Source organism: Anser anser (assembly GCF_964211835.1).
Source record: "Anser anser genome assembly, chromosome: 2".
NCBI classification, from domain to species: Eukaryota; Metazoa; Chordata; class Aves; order Anseriformes; family Anatidae; genus Anser; species Anser anser.
The window spans coordinates 113,224,777-113,249,998 of record NC_139721.1 but is presented as its reverse complement, the minus strand read 5'-3'; the positions used below and the strand labels follow the sequence as shown (position 1 = coordinate 113,249,998).

At 44.0% G+C, this 25,222-nt stretch overlaps 2 protein-coding genes across 20 annotated transcripts in view; one reads left to right on the top strand and one right to left on the bottom strand.

The window, feature by feature from the left end:
* The window catches only part of LOC310895675 (nuclear pore complex protein Nup153-like), a 31,123-nt gene extending 29,077 nt beyond the window's left edge, over nt 1-2,046 (top strand). For all 6 annotated transcript variants that reach the window (XM_083827242.1, XM_083827243.1, XM_083827246.1 and 3 more), the window contains 2 exons: nt 159-204; nt 1,023-2,046. In XM_083827242.1, the coding sequence (XP_083683368.1) occupies nt 159-204; nt 1,023-1,090 (114 nt within the window). In that variant the 3' untranslated portion in view covers nt 1,091-2,046. The remainder of the gene's footprint in view (nt 1-158; nt 205-1,022) is intronic.
* A 9,994-nt stretch (nt 2,047-12,040) lies between these two features.
* The window catches only part of LOC310895673 (nuclear pore complex protein Nup153-like), a 31,521-nt gene continuing 18,339 nt past the window's right edge, over nt 12,041-25,222 (bottom strand). For 2 of the 14 annotated variants that reach the window (XR_014580858.1, XR_014580863.1), the window contains exons 12-19: nt 24,122-24,214; nt 23,796-23,886; nt 20,387-21,793; nt 19,588-19,782; nt 18,723-19,071; nt 14,483-14,678; nt 13,911-13,956; nt 12,044-13,088 (exon numbers count right to left, since the gene is read on the bottom strand). Coding sequence is in view for 5 of the 14 variants with exons in the window: in XM_083827238.1 (XP_083683364.1) it covers nt 21,363-21,793; nt 23,796-23,886; nt 24,122-24,214 (615 nt within the window). In the remaining 9 variants the exon portion in view is untranslated. Of the gene's footprint in view, nt 13,089-13,910; nt 13,957-14,482; nt 14,679-15,758; nt 15,933-18,722; nt 19,072-19,587; nt 19,783-19,996; nt 21,794-22,592; nt 23,455-23,795; nt 23,887-24,121; nt 24,215-25,222 lie in introns of those variants that run through there. The other 12 variants (XR_014580857.1, XR_014580860.1, XR_014580861.1 and 9 more) reach the window with 12 other exon arrangements.

Below are 25,222 nucleotides of genomic sequence, written 5' to 3'. Positions count from 1 at the left end.
TGTACTGTAATATTGGCTTTCTTCTAAAAATAAGTAGATAAAATGCCATCTATCCTTGTAGTTGTAGGAAGAAGGAATGGATTGAGACTGCAGCACTTTGAATCTGTGATGCTTTCTGAAATGAGTTATGATTAACCTTAGCCTTTTCTGTCTTTCAGGAATCTTCAGTTATGACTGCAATCGGTGATGACCTAATTACTGACGGTAATAAGGGTTCTATCATTGTCACTTGAGTTTAGCCATCCTTGTGCCTTTTAACAATACAAGCCAACCTCTACTGGATGAAGAACATCTTGAAAATTCAGCTGAGGTCAAACCTCTGTGGGGTTGATCTGCAATCAGCTGGGGTTTTAAAGCTGATACAGCATACACTGACCGCATCAAGTAAAACGGGACACTGTCAATGCTTCGCAGCAGGTTTCTTGTACCTGTGCCTTCATTCCCATTTGAAAATGGTCTAAGACAGAATTTTGTTCTTTGTATTGGTTCCGCTAAACAGGTTTTATATTAGAAACTCAGTAATATGCAAAAGCTTTGTTCTCCACCCTGAGGTAAAAGCTTATGTTGCAGATTCCAAAAGGAGGATTCAGCTTGCACTTACAAATACGGTACAAAACATATTTGTGTCCTGGAAGGTTTGCAAAGTTCCTCACGTGGAGGCATTTTGTGTTAGTGTTTAGAAACTATCCTATGTAACGTGTATTGCCGTAGAAGTGAATTAAATGACTCTTGGGAGGGTTTCATGGCTGATTATCCTTAAACGTTATCTTTACTATCTTAAACATTGTCTTTGTCTTTATCTTGAAAGACAGTTCTAGTCCCGGCCTTCTAATATACAAATTCTCAAAAGTTGGAGTTGTGAGGCTCAAAATTTTAGAGGACTAAATACCTCACTAAAATTAGTAGATCTAATAGCTTATTACACTTAGCTTAAAATACATTTTATTAGCCATTTCACGTGAAGTTTTTTTGTGCGCGTGCCTCAGATTTGATACTTGGACTTACCAGGCTTTTATTTTCAGATCCACAGCTCTACTTGGATGTTGATGAAATGAACAGACAATTCACGGAGACAAGCGAAGAACTCTGAGATTCACTCCTGAATTGTCACTGGCAACCTCTGGATACGGTCACTTCTGAAATCCCCTCTGCTATTTAAGTGTCTTCTAGAGCATGACCGTTAGGACCAAAGTGCTAAAACTACATTTCTTCTACATTATTCTAGCTCATAAGTTTTAAAGCACAATGATAGGTTGGGTTTTTTTTGCTATGCTTTTGACAGTTTCTGTAATCTTTTTGTTCATCACTCTCTTCTTGGAGCATCATGAAGTCATGTAAATATTCGAGAAATGTAAAGAGGTAAATGGGGTCTAAAGATAGACTTGCCTGTGTAAATAAAAAATTTGTTTCTGCAAACCTGCCAGCAAGGGATTTTACTTGTACCTGTGTGCAGCACGTTCTCTTCCGGCTTATGGAATTTAACAAGGTAGTAAGGGTATTTCATCTGTCTTTATTTTTATATGGGCATTAGGACACAAGCAACACCTAGCTTTCCCTTGTTTTCCTGGTTCCTTAGGTAAGCGACAAGCCAAGCCTTTCATGTGCTTGCTTAGACTGGAAGTATGTATGGGAGACACTCACAGGCCTTGCTATGGAAACACCTGTGCCCACTTTTTCCTGCAGGCTGCTGGCTCTAACTGTATTACTGATATATGCTAGGTCAGCTAAAATTGGCTTATAAATAGGGTATGTTAAGCATATGGAAGTGTAGACTTCAACTGCCATAGCTACAAACATCCCGTGGAATGAGGATGATGTCTGCTGGCACTCTCTGCATCAGCATTCAGTTTTCCCTTGCCCTTCTTACTGTTAGACTTCTCAGCTGACGCTTTACAGCGAAGAAATTGCTACAACATAATCCGTGTTCTTAAACCTAAAAAAAAAAATCTTGGAGAAAACAACTTGCTGTTTTTCCCTCCTTGCTGGCAAGGAGAGAAAAATAGTCCACCAGGAACAACAAAAAAATCCTAGTAACAGCTCCTTAAGTTATACCCTCTGCTACCCTCTCTAATTGCTCTGGTCTTCCTTCATTCATGGTAATGAAGTTTTTAAAGCTTTGGTAGAAGGATGACAGTACTCAAGTCAAAGGAGATGAGAGCAATGAGGAAAGCTTTGCTTTAAGCTAGAGCAGTCTTGCGAGTTGCTGCCTTTATGCTGTTCTTATCTTGAAGGGTACAGACTCTTTTCCAGTCATAGGGACTCCATAACCCTATGAGTATGGAGAAATAGTTGCTAATTAACAGTGTGTATAATAAGTAAGTGAGGCTGGAAACAAAAGAATATTCCTCCAAGAAAAAAAAGGAAGCAGAAATTACTGTACTTAATAGCTGGGGAAGCTGTTAAAGCTAGTTGACACAGTTCTGGTACTGCCGTGTGTGTTTTGGGGGCAACATAAACCATAATTGCTGTGATGGCAGGTAAGAATCCAATTCTTTTTTATGGCTTAGTGTAGTCAGTGAAAGCAGTGGTCCTAAGCTGCATGCTGTTCTTAAATGTAATGCAAATTCTCTTTTGTGACTCCTCAGTACTTCCAGGTTACTTGTAGCTGATCACCAGCAACTGCTTCTGTTAGCTATTAGCTGTTGGGTTTTTGCTAGGAATACTTTCAGTCCTGAATTGAAATGATGACATCCTGAAACAGAAGAGGCTCTTGGAGTATTGTAGGAAGCACATTCTTCCTGGTTCTAGTGCAGGTGTACACGTAGGAGGGGACAGAAGGCAAAGAACCTCACATAGGTGGAGGGGGTGAGGTGGCATCACAGTTAGAGCTGTCGCAGTTAACTCTTCCCAAAGCATGAAAGCAACGTGGCGGGGAACAGGGATTTGTTGGGTTGCTTCTTTGTGTGAGCCAGGGAGTCTTTTGAGGGGCAGATTAATAAGAATATGACACAAGGTAGAGGTGGAATAGATGAAGCAAAGAATCTGGGTGGGAAAAGGGTTGCTTGTACGTGTCTATGGAATTGTTTCAGGGGACTGAGCCGGGGCAAATTCAAGATAATAGATGCAGCCTCCTTGAATTTGGATGGCAGTGCTGAAGCTTCAAAACCTTACAAGGTTTGATGCCACTTCAATTGTAGTGCATAGCTGTGGTACTTGAGCTCAGAAGCGCAAACTGCACAGGATTTTTTTATCTATTTTCTTCAACGTGAGCAGCAAAACATCTTCCAGGAATGTGCCTGGGTGCTACGCTGCTTTGACACGGCTTGCTTTGCATCACCAAACACAGTAGTTAGGTTGCATCGAGTACTTTGTGGAAACATTCATTGTGTTGTCACCCAGAAATGGGATGCTACAGATATGTGTTGGCCCGGCAGTATCAGTGCTGGTTTTTGGCCTTTGAGAGGTTGGTCCATAACATGTGACCTGTGTAATGAGGGGCCCACATAGATTGGTGACTTCATTAAGTCTGATACTGTGGTGGTGTGTGACCCAAGGCCCTGAACGTCAGAAAATCAGGCTGTGGCCACCTATTTTATGCAGACTTTGCCTATTAACAAGGTCTCTACACTGTACGTTAGAGACGTGCGCCTCCTTTTCCGGACTAGATAGTGAAAATACCAGTTTTGTAGTTCAGTGAATGAGATTGGTTGGGCTGTTTGTTCTCCAGAGCTGAAAAATGTTGGGAGTGTATTCTCTTGGAGTCCACAGAAATGAAAATGATGAGAGGAAGAGAACGTTGGTTGCAGCCCGCGTGCTGCTGTTATAAAGTAGTTCTCTGATGTCTTTTTCCCTCTGCTGAGACTTATCAGCCTATCGTCCTTTCCTGTTAGGAGCGCATACCTGGCTTGGGATGGTGTGCGCAGTGCAGATTCTTTACCGTAAGAGCACAGTGAATGCCAGACTTCTTCCTGTACTGCCGTGTTAACCATGAGTCACAAATTCAGGAAGCAGTGATTGCATCGGAACTGCTAGAATGCTTTGCGGAGTCTTTTTACTGGGTAAACTTCACAGCTGCAGTTACAACTTCCAGCCTGTGTTAGCTGAACACATCGTACTGGTGCCCGCCATCAGTTTGACAAAGATGGGATTGCAGTAGGGACTTGCTTTCTTCCTTCTTTTTAATTAAACAAGTCTTTGAAGCAACTTTTCCAACACCGCCATACTTCACTTCTTCCAGTTATTTTCTGTTTTACTTAACTGAAATGTTTTTTTTTCTTCCAAGCTTGAGGAAGTTTTCTACAAGAATGTCCCGTAATGATTTCATAAACTCTTTTCGTTGTACCTAGCTGCAACAGAGAGTGCTTTTATTCAAAAACCTGCTGGTTTTCTTTTCCAAGAAGTAGTGGGGTTTTTCCTATCTCTTCACTGATGGGAAAGGCTGTAGGACAGTAGCTTGAGGGGCTACTAATGCTGTCATCAGTGAGCCGGGAAAAGGCAGGAGTCCGAAACGGGTAAAAAGTACTTAAAAGGATACCAAAAGAGTAAACGGTACTTAAGCCGTGGATGTTTCTTTTTGCAGGGATGCTCTGGACCAACCGCTTCTTTCTAGCGCTACCTCAAAGTAACTTGCAGATAGAACTCACAGGGAAGGTTGATCAAATGGTGATGATCGCTGTCATTCTGCTGGACACGCAGATACTTGCCTTTCGTTTTGGCTCATTTTTAATACCAATTAACTTCAGTGCCTCGCGTTAATAGACACCGTTTGACTGCATCGGCAAATGTTTCTGAGTCGTGAGTGTCGTTAAAGGCCTGTCACCTGTTGTGGTTTAACCCGGCTGGCAGCTAAACACCACACAGCCGTTCGCTCACCCTCCCCCCTCCCTCTCTGGGATGGGGGAGAGAAACGGGAAAGTGAAGCCGGTGAGTTGAGATAAAGACAGTTTATTAAGACAGGAATATAATAATAACAATAATAGTAATAATAGTGATAATGATAATAGTATTAACAATAATAATGTGTAAGAAAACAAGTGATGCACAACGCAATTGCTCACCACCCGCTGACCGATGCCCAGCCTATCCCCGAGCAGCCGGCCCCCCACCCCGGCCAGCCACCCCTATATATTGTTTAGCATGACGCCAGATGGTATGGAATACCCCTTTGGCCAGTTTGGGTCAGCTGTCCTGGGTCTGTCCCCTCCCAGCTCCTGCTGCACCCCCAGCCTGCTCGCTGGCAGGACAGAGCGAGAAGCCGAAAAGTCCTTGGCCTGGTGTAAACACTGCTCTGCAACAATTAAAACATCAGCATGTTATCAGCGCTCTTCTCATCCTAATCCAAAACATAGCACCCTACCAGCTACTATGAGGGAAAATTAACTCTGTCCTAACTGGAACCAGGACAAACTGCTTCAGCACTTTTGATCTTTTACAAACTCAGCTAAATTATTTAAGTTCTACTTTGGGCACCGTGTTCCTTCATCAGCCAGGATTTTGTGGATAGAGTTGAGTCTTCTTATCACGCGAGGCCAATAAAACAACTGAGTAATTTAAACCTTTGTGGCTGCTCCCACCCCCAACACTTTCCCATTCCCATGACGACTTCTCATCCCCCAAATGACTTCTCACCCGGGGACCCGAGGTCTCACTCGGGGACCCACCACCCGCAGCCGCTCCCCATCAGGAGCAGACATCCCCAAACCAATTGGCGACGCGGGCAGCGGCAGAGGGCTGCGTTCAGCCCCCACCCCCCCCACCCCCCCCCGCTGACCGATGCAGGAAATAAGTGCAGGCAGAGGCTTTGCAGGGTGGAACAGTTTGTAATTTATTCCCGGGGTAATTAATTGTGGCTGCCACCCCCAGCCCGTCCCCAGGTGAGGCCCGGCCGCCTGCTCAGGCGGGGGGCCCGGCCTGCCGGCCCGTGCGGTCTCCGGCCCCCGGCTCCTCCTGCCTGACCCTATGCAGCCAGGACGTGTCCCCGACGTCGTCGTCCTGCTGGGACCTTGGCAGTCTGCGCCCCACCTGCCCCGCGTGCCAGGAGAAGCTCCTGACGAGCTCTCCTGCCATGGAGGGGCTGCGCTCCCTGCGCCGGGGCGAGACGCTGCGGGAGCGGTAGCTGGAGGGGCTCGTCTGGCGCTGCTGCTGCTGCTGCCGCTGCCCCAGCCGTGCGTTGCGCTGGAACCTCCTGCGTGGTCGTCGGGCCAGGCGCACGATGCCAATGATGTGCCCGCGGCACAGCGGGCAGGTGTCTCTTTCGGCAGCCCAGACGTGGACACACTCCAGGCAGAAGATGTGCCTGCAGGGGTCGATGCGAGCCGCGCTGGACATGCGCTCCAAACAGATGGGGCACGTCTCCTCCTCGGGGGCCTCCTCTGGCTGCCGCCGTGGCCGCCAGCTCATGATGCCTGTGGCCGCCGCAACGTGGAGCTGGTTTTCGTCTGGGGGAGGCTGCCCTGGTGCCAGGCACTCAGCAGCAGCCTGGGGTCTTCAGCACCCCCCGGGTCGCCGGCAGGACCTCGATGCCTTGCGTGTCGCTGTCTGGATCTCGACGCTTGGCGTGACACCAGCAGGACTACTGCAGATAGGAGCAGGAAGAAAACATTGCAGCAGCAAAGAGACATCAGCTTTCTAGGTTCAACCAATTGTCTAGAGTACTGTAGCGGTAACTGTTCTGTGTATGGATTGCAGACATTGCCGTTAGAATGGCAAATCTGCTTGTGGTAGGTTATACATGGCAAGACCGCGCTTAGGACAGACGAAACAGATGTCTATAGATTTGAGAACATTACCGAAGGACCTCGATGGCTCGGGTGCAACAGCAATGGCTTCTCGTGTGCCTCTCGGCACACCTCCGCCTCTCTCTTTCCTTCCAGCCTTAGGACCTCAAGCTTTCGATACCACCAGCTGGACTGGCCGCAGGCGCGCCGCTCAGGGCATTTATAGCCAGCCACCTTTTGTGAGGCAATAGGGTGACATCACCAGGGTCTCGGGGTGCCCCTGTTGGCAGCACTGACAGAGGTCACCTGACTGTTGCGAGAAAATGCTGATGTGAGATGGCTGCTCCATGCTGACAGAAGCCAAGCAAGGAGAGCGGTATCAGGCTAATTAAGAAAAGCCATCTCGGAAGAGACCGAACCCAAGAGTGGGCCAAGGAGTGGGCCCTAAGGTATCAAGAATGAAGTGTCACTTCAAATACGTGAGACTCCCATCAAGTCAGTGCTTGATGGGCACCCCGAGACCCTGGTGATGTCACCCTATTGCCTCACAAAAGGTGGCTGGCTATAAATGCCCTGAGCGGCGCGCCTGCGGCCAGTCCAGCTGGTGGTATCGAAAGCTCGAGGTCCTAAGGCTGGAAGGAAAGAGAGAGGCGGAGGTGTGCCGAGAGGCACACGAGAAGCCATTGCTGTTGCACCCGAGCCATCGAGGTCCTTCGGTAATGTTCTCAAATCTATAGACATCTATCTGTTTCGTCTGTCCTAAGCGCGGTCTTGCCATGTATAACCTACCACAAGCAGATTTGCCATTCTAACGGCAATGTCTGCAATCCATACACAGAACAGTTACCGCTACAGTACTCTAGACAATTGGTTGAACCTAGAAAGCTGATGTCTCTTTGCTGCTGCAATGTTTTCTTCCTGCTCCTATCTGCAGTAGTCCTGCTGGTGTCACGCCAAGCGTCGAGATCCAGACAGCGACACGCAAGGCATCGAGGTCCTGCCGGCGACCCGGGGGGTGCTGAAGACCCCAGGCTGCTGCTGAGTGCCTGGCACCAGGGCAGCCTCCCCCAGACGAAAACCAGCTCCACGTTGCGGCGGCCACAGGCATCATGAGCTGGCGGCCACGGCGGCAGCCAGAGGAGGCCCCCGAGGAGGAGACGTGCCCCATCTGTTTGGAGCGCATGTCCAGCGCGGCTCGCATCGACCCCTGCAGGCACATCTTCTGCCTGGAGTGTGTCCACGTCTGGGCTGCCGAAAGAGACACCTGCCCGCTGTGCCGCGGGCACATCATTGGCATCGTGCGCCTGGCCCGACGACCACGCAGGAGGTTCCAGCGCAACGCACGGCTGGGGCAGCGGCAGCAGCAGCAGCAGCGCCAGACGAGCCCCTCCAGCTACCGCTCCCGCAGCGTCTCGCCCCGGCGCAGGGAGCGCAGCCCCTCCATGGCAGGAGAGCTCGTCAGGAGCTTCTCCTGGCACGCGGGGCAGGTGGGGCGCAGACTGCCAAGGTCCCAGCAGGACGACGACGTCGGGGACACGTCCTGGCTGCATAGGGTCAGGCAGGAGGAGCCGGGGGCCGGAGACCGCACGGGCCAGCAGGCCGGGCCCCCCGCCTGAGCAGGCGGCCGGGCCTCACCTGGGGACGGGCTGGGGGTGGCAGCCACAATTAATTACCCCGGGAATAAATTACAAACTGTTCCACCCTGCAAAGCCTCTGCCTGCACTTATTTCCTGCATCGGTCAGCGGGGGGGGGTGGGGGGGGTGGGGGCTGAACGCAGCCCTCTGCCGCTGCCCGCGTCGCCAATTGGTTTGGGGATGTCTGCTCCTGATGGGGAGCGGCTGCGGGTGGTGGGTCCCCGAGTGAGACCTCGGGTCCCCGGGTGAGAAGTCATTTGGGGGATGAGAAGTCGTCATGGGAATGGGAAAGTGTTGGGGGTGGGAGCAGCCACAAAGGTTTAAATTACTCAGTTGTTTTATTGGCCTCGCGTGATAAGAAGACTCAACTCTATCCACAAAATCCTGGCTGATGAAGGAACACGGTGCCCAAAGTAGAACTTAAATAATTTAGCTGAGTTTGTAAAAGATCAAAAGTGCTGAAGCAGTTTGTCCTGGTTCCAGTTAGGACAGAGTTAATTTTCCCTCATAGTAGCTGGTAGGGTGCTATGTTTTGGATTAGGATGAGAAGAGCGCTGATAACATGCTGATGTTTTAATTGTTGCAGAGCAGTGTTTACACCAGGCCAAGGACTTTTCGGCTTCTCGCTCTGTCCTGCCAGCGAGCAGGCTGGGGGTGCAGCAGGAGCTGGGAGGGGACAGACCCAGGACAGCTGACCCAAACTGGCCAAAGGGGTATTCCATACCATCTGGCGTCATGCTAAACAATATATAGGGGTGGCTGGCCGGGGTGGGGGGCCGGCTGCTCGGGGATAGGCTGGGCATCGGTCAGCGGGTGGTGAGCAATTGCGTTGTGCATCACTTGTTTTCTTACACATTATTATTGTTAATACTATTATCATTATCACTATTATTACTATTATTGTTATTATTATATTCCTGTCTTAATAAACTGTCTTTATCTCAACTCACCGGCTTCACTTTCCCGTTTCTCTCCCCCATCCCAGAGAGGGAGGGGGGAGGGTGAGCGAACGGCCGTGTGGTGTTTAGCTGCCAGCCGGGTTAAACCACAACAGGTGACAGGCCTTTAACGACACTCACGACTCAGAAACATTTGCCGATGCAGTCAAACGGTGTCTATTAACGCGAGGCACTGAAGTTAATTGGTATTAAAAATGAGCCAAAACGAAAGGCAAGTATCTGCGTGTCCAGCAGAATGACAGCGATCATCACCATTTGATCAACCTTCCCTGTGAGTTCTATCTGCAAGTTACTTTGAGGTAGCGCTAGAACGAAGCGGTTGGTCCAGAGCATCCCTGCAAAAAGAAACATCCACGGCTTAAGTACCGTTTACTCTTTTGGTATCCTTTTAAGTACTTTTTACCCGTTTCGGACTCCTGCCTTTTCCCGGCTCACTGATGACAGCATTAGTAGCCCCTCAAGCTACTGTCCTACAGCCTTTCCCATCAGTGAAGAGATAGGAAAAACCCCACTACTTCTTGGAAAAGAAAACCAGCAGGTTTTTGAATAAAAGCACTCTCTGTTGCAGCTAGGTACAACGAAAAGAGTTTATGAAATCATTACGGGACATTCTTGTAGAAAACTTCCTCAAGCTTGGAAGAAAAAAAAACATTTCAGTTAAGTAAAACAGAAAATAACTGGAAGAAGTGAAGTATGGCGGTGTTGGAAAAGTTGCTTCAAAGACTTGTTTAATTAAAAAGAAGGAAGAAAGCAAGTCCCTACTGCAATCCCATCTTTGTCAAACTGATGGCGGGCACCAGTACGATGTGTTCAGCTAACACAGGCTGGAAGTTGTAACTGCAGCTGTGAAGTTTACCCAGTAAAAAGACTCCGCAAAGCATTCTAGCAGTTCCGATGCAATCACTGCTTCCTGAATTTGTGACTCATGGTTAACACGGCAGTACAGGAAGAAGTCTGGCATTCACTGTGCTCTTACGGTAAAGAATCTGCACTGCGCACACCATCCCAAGCCAGGTATGCGCTCCTAACAGGAAAGGACGATAGGCTGATAAGTCTCAGCAGAGGGAAAAAGACATCAGAGAACTACTTTATAACAGCAGCACGCGGGCTGCAACCAACGTTCTCTTCCTCTCATCATTTTCATTTCTGTGGACTCCAAGAGAATACACTCCCAACATTTTTCAGCTCTGGAGAACAAACAGCCCAACCAATCTCATTCACTGAACTACAAAACTGGTATTTTCACTATCTAGTCCGGAAAAGGAGGCGCACGTCTCTAACGTACAGTGTAGAGACCTTGTTAATAGGCAAAGTCTGCATAAAATAGGTGGCCACAGCCTGATTTTCTGACGTTCAGGGCCTTGGGTCACACACCACCACAGTATCAGACTTAATGAAGTCACCAATCTATGTGGGCCCCTCATTACACAGGTCACATGTTATGGACCAACCTCTCAAAGGCCAAAAAACAGCACTGATACTGCCGGGCCAACACATATCTGTAGCATCCCATTTCTGGGTGACAACACAATGAATGTTTCCACAAAGTACTCGATGCAACCTAACTACTGTGTTTGGTGATGCAAAGCAAGCCGTGTCAAAGCAGCGTAGCACCCAGGCACATTCCTGGAAGATGTTTTGCTGCTCACGTTGAAGAAAATAGATAAAAAAATCCTGTGCAGTTTGCACTTCTGAGCTCAAGTACCACAGCTATGCACTACAATTGAAGTGGCATCAAACCTTGTAAGGTTTTGAAGCTTCAGCACTGCCATCCAAATTCAAGGAGGCTGCATCTATTATCTTGAATTTGCCCCGGCTCAGTCCCCTGAAACAATTCCATAGACACGTACAAGCAACCCTTTTCCCACCCAGATTCTTTGCTTCATCTATTCCACCTCTACCTTGTGTCATATTCTTATTAATCTGCCCCTCAAAAGACTCCCTGGCTCACACAAAGAAGCAACCCAACAAATCCCTGTTCCCCGCCACGTTGCTTTCATGCTTTGGGAAGAGTTAACTGCGACAGCTCTAACTGTGATGCCACCTCACCCCCTCCACCTATGTGAGGTTCTTTGCCTTCTGTCCCCTCCTACGTGTACACCTGCACTAGAACCAGGAAGAATGTGCTTCCTACAATACTCCAAGAGCCTCTTCTGTTTCAGGATGTCATCATTTCAATTCAGGACTGAAAGTATTCCTAGCAAAAACCCAACAGCTAATAGCTAACAGAAGCAGTTGCTGGTGATCAGCTACAAGTAACCTGGAAGTACTGAGGAGTCACAAAAGAGAATTTGCATTACATTTAAGAACAGCATGCAGCTTAGGACCACTGCTTTCACTGACTACACTAAGCCATAAAAAAGAATTGGATTCTTACCTGCCATCACAGCAATTATGGTTTATGTTGCCCCCAAAACACACACGGCAGTACCAGAACTGTGTCAACTAGCTTTAACAGCTTCCCCAGCTATTAAGTACAGTAATTTCTGCTTCCTTTTTTTTCTTGGAGGAATATTCTTTTGTTTCCAGCCTCACTTACTCACTTATACACACTGTTAATTAGCAACTATTTCTCCATACTCATAGGGTTATGGAGTCCCTATGACTGGAAAAGACTCAAAAGACTCTGTACCCTTCAAGATAAGAACAGCATAAAGGCAGCAACTCGCAAGACTGCTCTAGCTTAAAGCAAAGCTTTCCTCATTGCTCTCATCTCCTTTGACTTGAGTACTGTCATCCTTCTACCAGAGCTCTAAAACTTCATTACCATGAATGAAGGAAGACCATAGCAATCAGAGAGGGTAGCAGAGGGTATAACTTAAGGAGCTGTTACCAGGATTTTTTTGTTGTTCCTGGTGGACTATTTTTCTCCTTGCCAGCAAGGAGGGAAAACCAGCAAGTTGTTTTCTCCAATATTTTTTTTTTAGGTTTAAGAACACGGATTATGTTGTAGCAATTTCTTCGCTGTAAAGCGTCAGCTGAGAAGTCTAACAGTAAGAAGGGCAAGGGAAAACGGAATGCTGATGCAGAGAGTGCCAGCAGACATCATCCTCATTCCACGGGATGTTTGTAGCTATGGCAGTTGAAGTCTACACTTCCATATGCTTAACATACCCTATTTATAAGCCAATTTTAGCTGACCTAGCATGTATCAGTAGTACAGTTAGAGCCAGCAGCCTGCAGGAAAAAGTGGGCACAGGTGTTTCCATAGCAAGGCCTGTGAGTGTCTCCCATACATACTTCCAGTCTAAGCAAGCACATGAAAGGCTTGGCTTGTCGCTTACCTAAGGAACCAGGAAAACAAGGGAAAGCTAGATTTTGCTTGTGTCCTAATGCCCATATAAAAATAAAGACAGATGAAATACCCTTACTACCTTGTTAAATTCCATAAGCCGGAAGAGAACGTGCTGCACACAGGTACAAGTAAAATCCCTTGCTGGCAGGTTTGCAGAAACAAATTTTTTATTTACACAGGCAAGTCTATCTTTAGACCCCATTTACCTCTTTACATTTCTCGAATATTTACATGACTTCATGATGCTCCAAGAAGAGAGTGATGAACAAAAAGATTACAGAAACTGTCAAAAGCATAGCAAAAAAACCCCAACCTATCATTGTGCTTTAAAACTTATGAGCTAGAATAATGTAGAAGAAATGTAGTTTTAGCACTTTGGTCCTAACGGTCATGCTCTAGAAGACACTTAAATAGCAGAGGGGATTTCAGAAGTGACCGTATCCAGAGGTTGCCAGTGACAATTCAGGAGTGAATTGTAGAGTTCTTCGCTTGTCTCCGTGAATTGTCTGTTCATTTCATCAACATCCAAGTAGAGCTGTGGATCTGAAAATAAAAGCCTGGTAAGTACAAGTATCAAATCTGAGGCATGCACACAAAAAAACTTCATGTGAAATGGCTAACAAAATGTATTTTAAGCTAAGTGTAATAAGCTATTAGATCTACTAATTTTAGTGAGGTATTTAGTCCTCTAAAATTTTGAGCCTCACAACTCCAACTTTTGGGAATTTGTATATTAGAAGGCTGGGACTAGAATTGTCTTTCAAGATAAAGACAAAGACAATGTTTAAGATAGTAAAGATAACGTTTAAGGATAATCAGCCATGAAACCCTCCCAAGAGTCATTTAATTCACTTCTACGGCAATACACGTTACATAGGATAGTTTCTAAACACTAACACAAAATGCCTCCACGTGAGGAACTTTGCAAACCTTCCACACAGGACACAAATATGTTTTGTACCGTATTTGTAAGTGCAAGCTGAATCCTCCTTTTGGAATCTGCAACATAAGCTTTTACCTCAGGGTGGAGAACAAAGCTTTTGCATATTACTGAGTTTCTAATATAAAACCTGTTTAGCGGAACCAATACAAAGAACAAAATTCTGTCTTAGACCATTTTCAAATGGGAATGAAGGCACAGGTACAAGAAACCTGCTGCGAAGCATTGACAGTGTCCCGTTTTACTTGATGCGGTCAGTGTATGCTGTATCAGCTTTAAAACCCCAGCTGATTGCAGATCAACCCCACAGAGGTTTGACCTCAGCTGAATTTTCAAGATGTTCTTCATCCAGTAGAGGTTGGCTTGTATTGTTAAAAGGCACAAGGATGGCTAAACTCAAGTGACAATGATAGAACCCTTATTACCGTCAGTAATTAGGTCATCACCGATTGCAGTCATAACTGAAGATTCCTGAAAGACAGAAAAGGCTAAGGTTAATCATAACTCATTTCAGAAAGCATCACAGATTCAAAGTGCTGCAGTCTCAATCCATTCCTTCTTCCTACAACTACAAGGATAGATGGCATTTTATCTACTTATTTTTAGAAGAAAGCCAATATTACAGTACAGGTTGGAAGGGACCTCCGGAGGTCACAACTAATACATTGACCACGATAAGACCACTTACAACAACTGTTTAATTTGCTTTAAGCAAAGCAAATCAGAAGAACAGGAACAGAAGAAGCGTACGCAATTATGCTGTCAAAACCATTCTTTGGTATGCGTGAACAAATAATGGTGTATAAATCACTAATTCTATGGATTTACTATTTAAGCACTTAAATACAAACACCTCTGAATGGAATCTGCTCTTTTAACTTCACACTAAGCAGAAAGCATGTTTTCAACTTCGGATTCTTTTTGCTGATTCACACAAATCTGTACAACATACTATCTGTGAAATATTTTCTTTATAGCAAGCGTGCACTATCTTTACCTCAAAAACAGCTGGAGCCATTAAAGAATCTCCTAAAGAGCAGTCTCCAACAGCTTGCATGCTGTCATAGGGAGCATAGGAGCTGTAGTTGTAGTCAGCGTAAGCATCGTAACTCCGCTGCGAGTAGTAGTTCTGGTAATCTTGGCAATAAGCATTATAGTTGTATGACTGGTACCGCTGCAATTCTGCTTTCAGTCTGAAACATGAGAAGTTGCATACAGTCAGAGAACAAGAGACTGTAAACCCAGTTCTGAACTTAAACAATTTGTCAGCTTACATACTTCAAAACTTAAAAGGAAGCTTTCCTAAACAGTCACCTAAGTGACAGCTTAAGTCACAGCTCAAAACCTCATTTCTATAGAAGCAAGCATCCTCACCTTTGCCAATACCAGAAGGAATTGTTCTCATGGATTAACTCCAGAGCCTTGACATGGTTACCTGTACACATCAAGTATTTTTAGCGTTGGCATAAGCAAGCTGCTGCTAAGTCTCTGTGCTTTGCTAAAGATTGATTTAAGACCAGAGACATTTATCAAGCACAGCTGCTTTAAAGATGCAGTCTTAACCCTTCTATCTTTTGTTTGGTTAATTACTAGATCTTATTTCCAGAAAGAAGTGAATGGAGTCAGATTATCCATTTCAAAGAAGCATCTGACACCGCCTGTCAGTTTGCCATGTCTACCTCCACCTGCTCAGTTTTTTTGTTTGTTTAAAGTCCATTAAACATTCAACAGCTGCCAACTATACCGCTCAGGTGAAGTCAGTCTTGCTTAACAACACAATCGCGATTCTCCAGCGTGACGCCTTATTATTAGTGGGAGAATTACAAAATACACTGGTTCTTAAGAAGAAAGGGCCAGCTGATTAGCTTTCACTACTTTCCCTTTCAAGATTTTCTCAGGGGCAGCTTCAGACTAATGACAAGAACCAAGACAAGTGCTATCTGTACTAAAACTGAGGTACACTGCATAAAGAACATTCAGATAACCCAGCTGCATATTCAAAAAAATCCGCTGTTTAGACTTGTCTTCACTGATTCTGTACAGGCAGACCTCCTGTGTTTGCAGTGCCCAGTTTCTCTCACTTGAATTGGGGATGCAGAGAAGTGAGTTCTATGCTTTTGGGGAAGAATACAAGCTGAAGGCATTCTGAAATAGCTTCCAAACTAAGCAAACATGAGGGACAAACTAATCCAATGGCTGGGTATTTCAATGCTAAGAGAGCACGGTACTCAGCCATTCAGAAACGTATTACTGATGTGTATTTTAATACCTACATTTGTTTCAATACTGCAAAGCTACACAAGTTCTAATAAAGAGGTAATCCATTGTCTTGTTACTGTAGTAAACAAACAGAAGATACATCATCTTAGGTCTTCTGCTTCCAACTGCACTCTTCCTACATACAGTTGTGTAGGGAAGGAAAATCTGAAAATACTGTTGACGTTCTTCTGGATAGCCGAAGCAAGAAAACATGTTTGTGGCTTATTCTTGTTTTCAAAATAAAACAATATTAATTTAATCAAAAAATTTTGGCAAAGAAGTTTGGACAGTGCTCTCTTGGAGAAGAGCATTTCCATTCTAAAGCAGAAGGAGGCAACATTTGCAGAATTATGCTAGGTAAACAGAAACAGAAGTGTCATTTTTTACTATTTAACAGAACACACAAGCTAACCTCATGAACATACTGAAATTGTTTATATGAAGTCCTGTTTTGTCAGTATCCTGGATCAAAGTTCATCAAATTTGGTATCAGTTCTTTAACCGTTCAGAGACCTGAATTGCCTTAAATAAGTGATAGAACTGAGCCGGTAGAGTAAGAAACCCTCTCAGGAAGTGCTAAGCTTTAAACTCCCCATTGCCCTAAGCTCATGAAAAGCAAAGAATAGCATTCTAAACCTGTTCTAGTAATAACGCCTTTGGCTTTCTCCCTGCGTTCCCATTTTTCCCCCCCACTTCTTTCCTGTCAACCCACTATAAAACTAGTTATGTGCTTCTCTCAAACTAGAGGGAAAGCTCTAAGAACAAGAACTCCCTAGCATATAAAACCACTTGTTGTCCCTTCTACCTTATGCAGGCCCAAACCTGAAAATATTTTCCAATGCATTCAGCTTTGCTGCTGTTGAGAAACAAGGCTGGTTACAATGGCAGCTAAGCCCAAGTTGCGCTGTCTGGCTAGACTTAACAGTTGGATTCCCCCAGCCATCCTGAAGCAGGTTGATGAATCCAGGGAGTCAAAACATAGGACTTCTGCATTTCTGGTTTTGTAGACTGCATCCTGTGTACAGCCACTACAGCAAGGGCCACAGACTTTCCAAAGGCAGAGCTACGAGAATCTGATTATTTAGAATAACTGTATCAATGCACAACTCCTTGGTTACCTTTTAGAAATTCCTATGCTCAGCCGGATTCCTTTTCCCCCCAGACCTGGTGCGTTCTGGCAGTCTTGCAGTGCCCTCATCTGATCACCTTGCTCACCAAATCTGACATAGGCATACCCTCTACTATTTTCAAAAGGGAGAAAACCAATTCTGGTATGCATAACAGTTACAAAGCTAACGAATTCAATTTCTGTCTTCTACAAAAACCAGAAGATAGCAGCTACTATAGCTTCTATTACTTAAGCAACCTCTCTGGCATGTGCACGTGCACAGAAAAGGCTTTCACCAAATTAAAACACTTGGGCCAGAAGCAAAAAGCTTATTCCTTGGTAGCATTAAGATGCAACTCACTGAGAGCCAGCAAAACAATACATTTTAAGTGCTCTCTGCGTAAGTAATCAGATTCCATATTTCTGCATATACAGCAGTTAATCAGTTAGCACTAACCCACTCCTTTTGGAGCCACAAACTTTATTGGTCACAAACACCAAGAGCTGGCTGTAATTATCTGAACCAGTATTAACCGGTACCTCTGAACTCTTCAAACAAAAATATCTTTCAGGTGCTCTTAGAAGAACAACATCAATTGCCTGCAACAATTTGATGGCTTTGCTAAACGGAGCACTGAAAAGCACAGTGGTACAGTTTCTTTTGTAGCCTGTTCAGAAATTATAGCCCCGTGCCTACAGCTTCAAATCAGGCCAAGCTTACCAGCCCAACTCTTACAGCTTAAGTTCACTGCACTCGAATGCCTTCAAGACGTGCTTTTAGGAGCCATGGAGAAGAACCCTCTGGTAAGACCACCATTATAAAGTACTGAGTGTTGTTTTACACTTAAAATAGAACTATCTGTTACGGTCATTCATCGGCTTTCCCTAGGCTGCTGCTCTCTCACTACTGAATGTGATCCTGCTCTCAGTTTCCCACTAACTTTTTCCCCCAGCGTTTATGGCCTCTTTTCATCTATGACACTTTTAAGGGACTACACCGTGTTGAAAAATGCTGGTTAACATTTCCTTTTACACAAGGTGCCTCATCAAATTTTCCTGACTAAACCAAACCCCAGAACCTTAACTAGAAGAGGAAGCACACAAACACACACGCCTCCCTGGCCACCATATCTCCCCAAAACATATCTGTTCAGTAACAGGTCAACTGTAAGAATACTGCGATTAAAATCAGTATAGCTCTATACACTGCTTTTGTTCGGGATTACTAGCTAATGTCCTTCCCCTTACCCCTTCTGGAATTAATACTGAATTCTGTACTCCAAAACGCGGTTCTTAAGTCATACAAATGACATTTAACAATCAGAATTTTTCCACACAGTGATCCTCAATAAAAACTTCAATCCTCTACTGCAGTCTTTCAACAAATTAAAGGAATACAAAACTGGCTAATAACTGTTCAGTGATTTTTGGACCTTTGTAGCACTAGAGTAACAGCAGTACACTCTGCAGCATAGTTGCAAGTACGTGGGAATAAGATACTCTCTCTCATCTCTTTTTTTCTCTGAAAAGTGTGAGGCCTCTATTTCACCCTACTAAAGATTTTACCACCAACTGTACTGCTAGCATTGAGACACTGCAACTTCTGTGCTTGTATGAGATGCAGGACAGGTTCCTTAAGGTGTCGCAATTTTTTGTCTAAACCTAGTGTTGAGATCAAAAAAGGGATTGCTACTAATTGCGTACGTATCAATAACCAGGACAGAAGACATGCTGCATATAGGAATTAAACTTTTTCTAAAGCTCTAGTACATGAACATATCAAATCCCGCAGATTTTTTCTAGTATGGTTTCAGAGGTCTTACTTGATGGACATAAGCGCACAAGTGAAGACAAAAGATACTCTGTTTACCTGAAGTACTGGTTTGGACCCCAAATGGAAAAGCTGGCTTTGCTTGCTCAGGTTCCTTCTCTGATGGTTTAACGAAACTGAAGTTGAACATAGGTTTTGCTGTGCTCTCTTCTTTTGTACGCTCGGACTTCCCAACGGAAAAGATAGGCTGTGTCTTTGACTCTTCAGTGTCAGCTTTCTTTCCAAACACTAACGGAGCAGCAGTAGTGACAGAATCCTGCTTCTCTTCTGTCCTTCCCAAAGTAAACTGTGAGGCAGCTGCAGACTCTGCACCTGAACACTCTGAGTGAACACCGAATGTAAATGATGGCAAGGCAGCATTTTGTGGACGCAGTCGCAGTACCAAAACCTGCAGAAATAAGTGAATGTCAAGTCCGTAACCCACGGTGTATCTGCAGTACATGAAGGTTTGAACTACATTCTAGTCCTGATCTTTCCAGTCAAAACTGTTTAAAAAACAACCAACCAAACAGTAAAACAAACAAGAAAACCCCATGCTTCCTCTCTACATAAAACTTTTCACAACTGTGTTTTCTGCCCACCACCTGGCTTTAAAAAGTATACGAACTTCTTTGAAAGATCATGTTTTTAGTCTGAACTCCAAATGAACAACGTGTAGGGCATGTAAAGAACAAGCACGTCATTAATGAAAGCTTTTCTCTAAAAAGGATAAACTTATTCTTGGGGAAAAGTGTGGAAACAGATGTTATCTAGGCAATATTCCTACAGGAAAAACGAATAATTTTGCCACACCTCAAAGGAAAAAATAATTGTGCTTAACAGGTAAGAAAATATAAAAAAAATCAGAGCAAACCAAAAAATAAATCACAGAATATGCATCCTCGTTTTAATCATTAAGTATTACCTTTGAGCTCTGCTTTGGTGCTTGGCTTTGCACTTTCACAGGCTACACGCTTCGTGGCCTCTGCTTTGTTTTGAACCAAGCAGGTCTCCCAATCCCAGCTTCCTTCGGGCGTCTTGAATTTGTCTAAATCCAGAAATTCTCCAGAAGGAGCAGAAAATGCAGATGCACTGCTACTGGTCACAGGTGTTGGACCCTCTGTGAGACAAACAAGACAGTTAACCATCCTGTTTGAACATGAACTATAAAATGAACATTAACTTTTAAATTTGATTTGTCACATCCCACAGAAATGTTCAAAACTACTCCGCAACTCCCCCCCCCCCCGCCCCTGAAAAAAATAAAAGCCACCAAAAACCCACAAAGAAACAAACAAACAAAAAAAACAGAGTGGAACTCAAAGCTTCCAAACAACACACAACTCTGTTCAGCACACAAGCTTCTGCTGCTGTTGACCACAGTGTAACCTCCATAAAGAGGCCTGACAGGTGCCTTTTAAAAAAAAGGTGCCTTTTAAGAGAGAAGCAGAAGATAACGCTTCAAATTCAAAACCGGAAAGACAAGAATGGCTCTTCCCTTCCACAGCACACGCAGAAAACTTTTATCCTAGTATTACTTGCATCGCTCTTCCTCTTGACAAGTGCAACGTAACCGTGCAATTCACTGCACCATGGTCACAGTAAAGCCCTCATTTCCAAAATTCCTCCTTGCAATGGCAAGAGCCTCAGACAAAGATGCCGACTGACCGCTCAGAGGTTGGAAGTCCAAGAGAATCAACTCTGTCTGAAATCCATTATCTTACCTCAGGAAATTTCAGTCTTACCGCACAGGATGATTACAAAAGCCCGGTCTAGTCCATCTTAATTTGTTTCTTCCACGATATATTTGCACAGGTGTTTTTCGATGTAATGGCATGTTAAATGACATTTAGAGTCAAAGTTAGAATTAGAATCGTATTTTAAAAACAATACAACCACGCTCAAAATCAACTATGGTCACACACAATGGGAAACAACCCAGTACTGCCCTGAAGAAGTTACCCAGCGGGTCACTCGCTTTCTTGAAGCCTACCACTGACCTTCATAGGCATCTCTCTGCTTTAGCTTAAGACTAGTTAAGACTACACTGTCTTGAAATCTGGCTTCACATCTCCCCTCAATTACATACAAACGGTGAGTAGAGGCATTTTGGCCACATTCTGTAATTTTTTTTACTTATTTTTTGAAAGAGAAAAACGCAGTCATTTTTAACTCTTTCTATGGAGTTCTCATTTTCGCCAGTGAAAAATCACTATGTTGTTTTTAAATTAAGTCACCCACTTCAGCCATCTTCCCTCACCAGCTGCAAAGCCGGGGGTATCTGCATTGATCCAGCTCCGTACTAATACATTTCACAATCAGTTCAATTTATGCGACAGGCTGGAACCTGGGCTGAGACCTCTGAAGTGCCTGTAAACCAATCCTGCAGACAGCCGCTAACCCATCAACCGTACCTGGGAATCGTGTTGCTTAAAATATTCCATATATGCAACGTACTTTTATTCTGTACAAGATCCACAGAGGCTAGGATGGAAACAACAGGAAAAAAAGGACCATACCTGGTTTCTCAGACTGACAGGCTACACATTTGTTATCTTCCGTCTTATTTGGTACAAGGCATATTCCACAGTCCCAAGAGCCTTTCGCCTTCTTAAATTTGTCTCCAAAGCCCAGAGTGGCTGTTGTGTCAGTGCTGCTCGAGGAGGATGTCACTGTCACCGAGCTGTCTGTGACCACTGGTCATGTCAGAGCAGGCATTACTCCCGTTCCAGGTTTTGGTGTCTCACATGCTATACATTTTGTAGCTTCCGGTTTGTTTTGGACAAGACATGTATCACAATCCCACGTTCCAGGTACTGTTTTGAATTTGTCTCCAAAGCCCAGCATCCCTGCTGGGGGCGCTGCTGGCTTTGAGGTGTCGCATTGACTTGAACTTACTGTCTGTTTCATACTCTCAACTGTTGAGGCTTTAGTAGCTTGACAAGTTACACATTTGTCCTTTATGTCTTTGTTTTGCAGAAAAGGGTCACATGTATCAGATTGCCAGTACGATGCTTGTTTAGAAGTCTCTTTACCTGCAGAAAAAGTTGTTATTGCAGGCCTAGTATAAACCACTGTGCTTGTCGTAGGTTGTGCAGACGTAGAAGAGCGTGTTTTCAACAATCCAAAGTCTAGGAAGCAAGAAAAAAAAGTCTTCCTGTTAGCGCAGCACCTCACTACATGTAACTAAGTGACTTTACTAGAGGGCAAAAATTTCAACTCAGGTGCCAATGGTTACAACTAGACATTCAGACCGAGCGCAACAGGAAGTCCCCAGAAATCTTATCGAAACGGATGAAATTTCATCTGCTGCACTGGGTCACAACAGAACATTTCGTTAAAGCTTCATTTAACTCTTTGTTTCCAAGCAAGCTTTAAATCAACATTTTCACTGGTCGATACAAGTACAAACAGACAGTAGCTGACTGAAATCTGACAGTCCAACGTGGAATGGAAATAATACAATTTGATTAAGACGCGATGCCCAATCGAATCAGATTTCTAAAGCTCCTCCTTCCGTAGCAGATGACTCAAATCTACTCCAGTAACTGTACAGAAGTTTGTACTCGGAGCAGCAATCCATACGGTATTTTCCCACAGATGCCGAATATTAATTAAATAATAAAAACTCAAGACAATTGAACAACTGTCTAATTTTCTATAATCTTTGTTCAAAATGCATCGGACACAGGACAACTACTTATTTAAAAGGTGGCAATTTTAACAGAAAAGACAAGCTACTAATACAGAAAGACTAAAGGAAATGCATCTTAAACAGCAGCTCAAGTTGCTTGTAAATCTACCTTGAACATAGTTGTTTTGTGGTTTGTTTGTTGGTTTTTTTTTAGTCAAAAATGAAGTCTTTGAACAATGTGGATTTAGATTCTGCTTCTTTTAAACCGATAAAGAAAGTGAATGTCACTTCACTCAGAGGTCTTTCCTTAAACAAAATGCACAATGTATTTTCTCTCACTTAGCTCTTTCCAGTAGAGAAATGTGCTGCCTTCTTAACAAGTATGTAAGTTAGAAGAAGACTTTTGGGAAAAGATCAAATTCAATAAAGCCCTTTTTCTTAAAAGATATCTTTTCCACAGACACACTTTATGAAACTGTTGAAAACAATTGCAATTGCTTAAAAACAAAATTCAGAAAAGGGTTTTTAACGTAAAACACTCCACTGCTGTTTGCAGTTTAAATTTTAATCCACAGGAGCCATTGTAAGCTAAGGCCCAAAGATTCGCAGCTTTCGCCATGAATTTGGAACTGAAGCTCTTTCCTATTCTTTCTTCACCTGGGCTGGAGGTGGGACAGGAGTGTTGAGTTTTACAAACATTTCCTTTTCAATTCCATAAATTGTATTTACTTAAAATGAAACACCGATTATCTGGCTAATTCTCTTAGTACCTCATTTACAATTACATCCTAACACGTAAAGGAGATGCAACCCATCTGCTTTTCATCTTGCAGTTTTACTTCCAGCAACAAACACCACTTAGAATAGAAGGGGGCAGATGCACCCTAACAAACGCAGCGCTTAATGTAATGCTCTCCTACATTCGTATTTATAGCAGATACTCTATTAACCATAAGTCGTGTGTTGGTTTTTTTTTAATAAAAAATGCTAGCGTATTTTTTGCAGCATCTTTTTAAAAGGAGTTCATTATCTCTCCAGGATTTTTTAGAACGTCTAAGACGCTTCCTTCCATTAATACGAGGGCAGTGGTGAAGGGACCACCAGCAAAATCTTTGACCTCCTCTTTCTGTGTGTTGATGTTGGTTGAGGTGGTGGTGTCTTTTGAAACAAAAGAAAACAAAAACAGCTTTCACAATGTGACCTAGTTAGAGCAGATTATACTCACTTTTGTTAGAAACAAGAATTTCCAGCTTTCATGCTTCTCACATAAGAATCTTCACAAATTCTACTTACTTTGCAATGCTTTATGATTACAAGCAAAACAAAAAGCAACAAAACAAAACAAAAATTATAAAAGCAGATCTGTCACTGGAAAAATACTGCAGAAGTCCAACACTGCCTGGAATTGCTAGCATGCGCAGACAGGACAGATTGAAGATTTAATAAAGAAAAAAAGAAAAATCAGCACTTCAGATCTGAAGTGCTAAAGTTTCAGTTACCTAGGGTAAGAAAGGGCGTCACTGGAGTACCACTGGGTCCAGAAAGTTCTGCCGATTTTACAACGGGAACACTAAATGTAAACCCAATCTGCTATGAACAAGAGAGGTTTTTCAGATTCTCAAGCCACAGGAACTTCAATCGAATGCACACACAAAACCAAATCTGAAAGCTGCTCTTCACATTTGTAGCACGCATGCTGAATGACAAATTATAAGCCAGAAGCCTACATACTTTTCTCCATCAAGGCAGATTCTGCTTTAGTGTTCTGCAACAGCCTACTAAATGCCTAAGAAAAAAAGTCAAGCTCCTTTATTATTTTACTTACAGAAGACGTAGGTAGCACTTCTGCCTCAGTAGATTTCACAACTGGAGATGAAAACGCGAACTCAGGACTGCTAACGGTACTTGTTGGTTGTATCTGTATTTTCAAAAGAATTAAAGGTTTATATTTAAGAGCAACAACTACCTGAATTCACTACCCAACAGAAGTCCCGCAGTGACGTCGAAAAACCTGATGTTTGAGTTATTTTGCAGATAAAAGTAATAATAAAACACAGGGAAGTTTCCAAGTGGGTATAGGACAATATCTTCAAAACCAAATTCCAGAAACTGAGAGGAAAAGCTGGAGATGCTACTTAGGTCTAAATGCACGGAAAAGCAAGCCAGGAAGCTGAAGAACGGCAAACTCAGCCCAATGATACTCCAAGAACTTCAGCAAACACCTCAAAATGTTAAAGCAGCTGTCTACTTCAAACCGTACAAAAAATATTTCAAGTACTCTGGAACAGATTAATGTTTATTTTATTGCAATAATATGCCAATTATTGCACCCTAGGCTCATTCTATGTGAGGCTTATATGACCACGTTACCTCTAATTTAATAACTTAAATAAAGTTGTGGTTTAACCATTGCAGGCAACTAAGCACCACACAGCCACTCGCTCACTCCCTCCAAATGGAACAGGGAAAAGAACTGGAAGTAAAGAAGTAAAGTTGTTAAATTTGAGGTAGCATTAATGACTCATCGCATGTAATGGCTACCTGGAAAGACAAATGCCATAACCCTGTACATACTCCCCACTCCTTCCCCTTCTTTCCCCCAGCATTTATTGCTGAGCACGATGCTAAATGGTGTGGAATATCCCTTCGGTCCTCTGGGCTCCGCTGTCCTGGCTGAGTGCCCTCCCAGCCTCTTGTGCATCCCCGACCTCCTCGCTGGCAGGGCAGCGTGAGACACAGAAAAGGACTTGTCACTGTGTAAGCACTGCTCAGCAACAGCTAAAACACCAGTGCCTTACCAACACTGTTTTGCTCACAAATCTGCAACACAGCATCATCTAGCATCATCTACTACGAAGAAAATTAACTCTACCCCTGCCAAAACCACTATAAATAACTTGGCATAAAGTCCACACCCCCCTTCCCC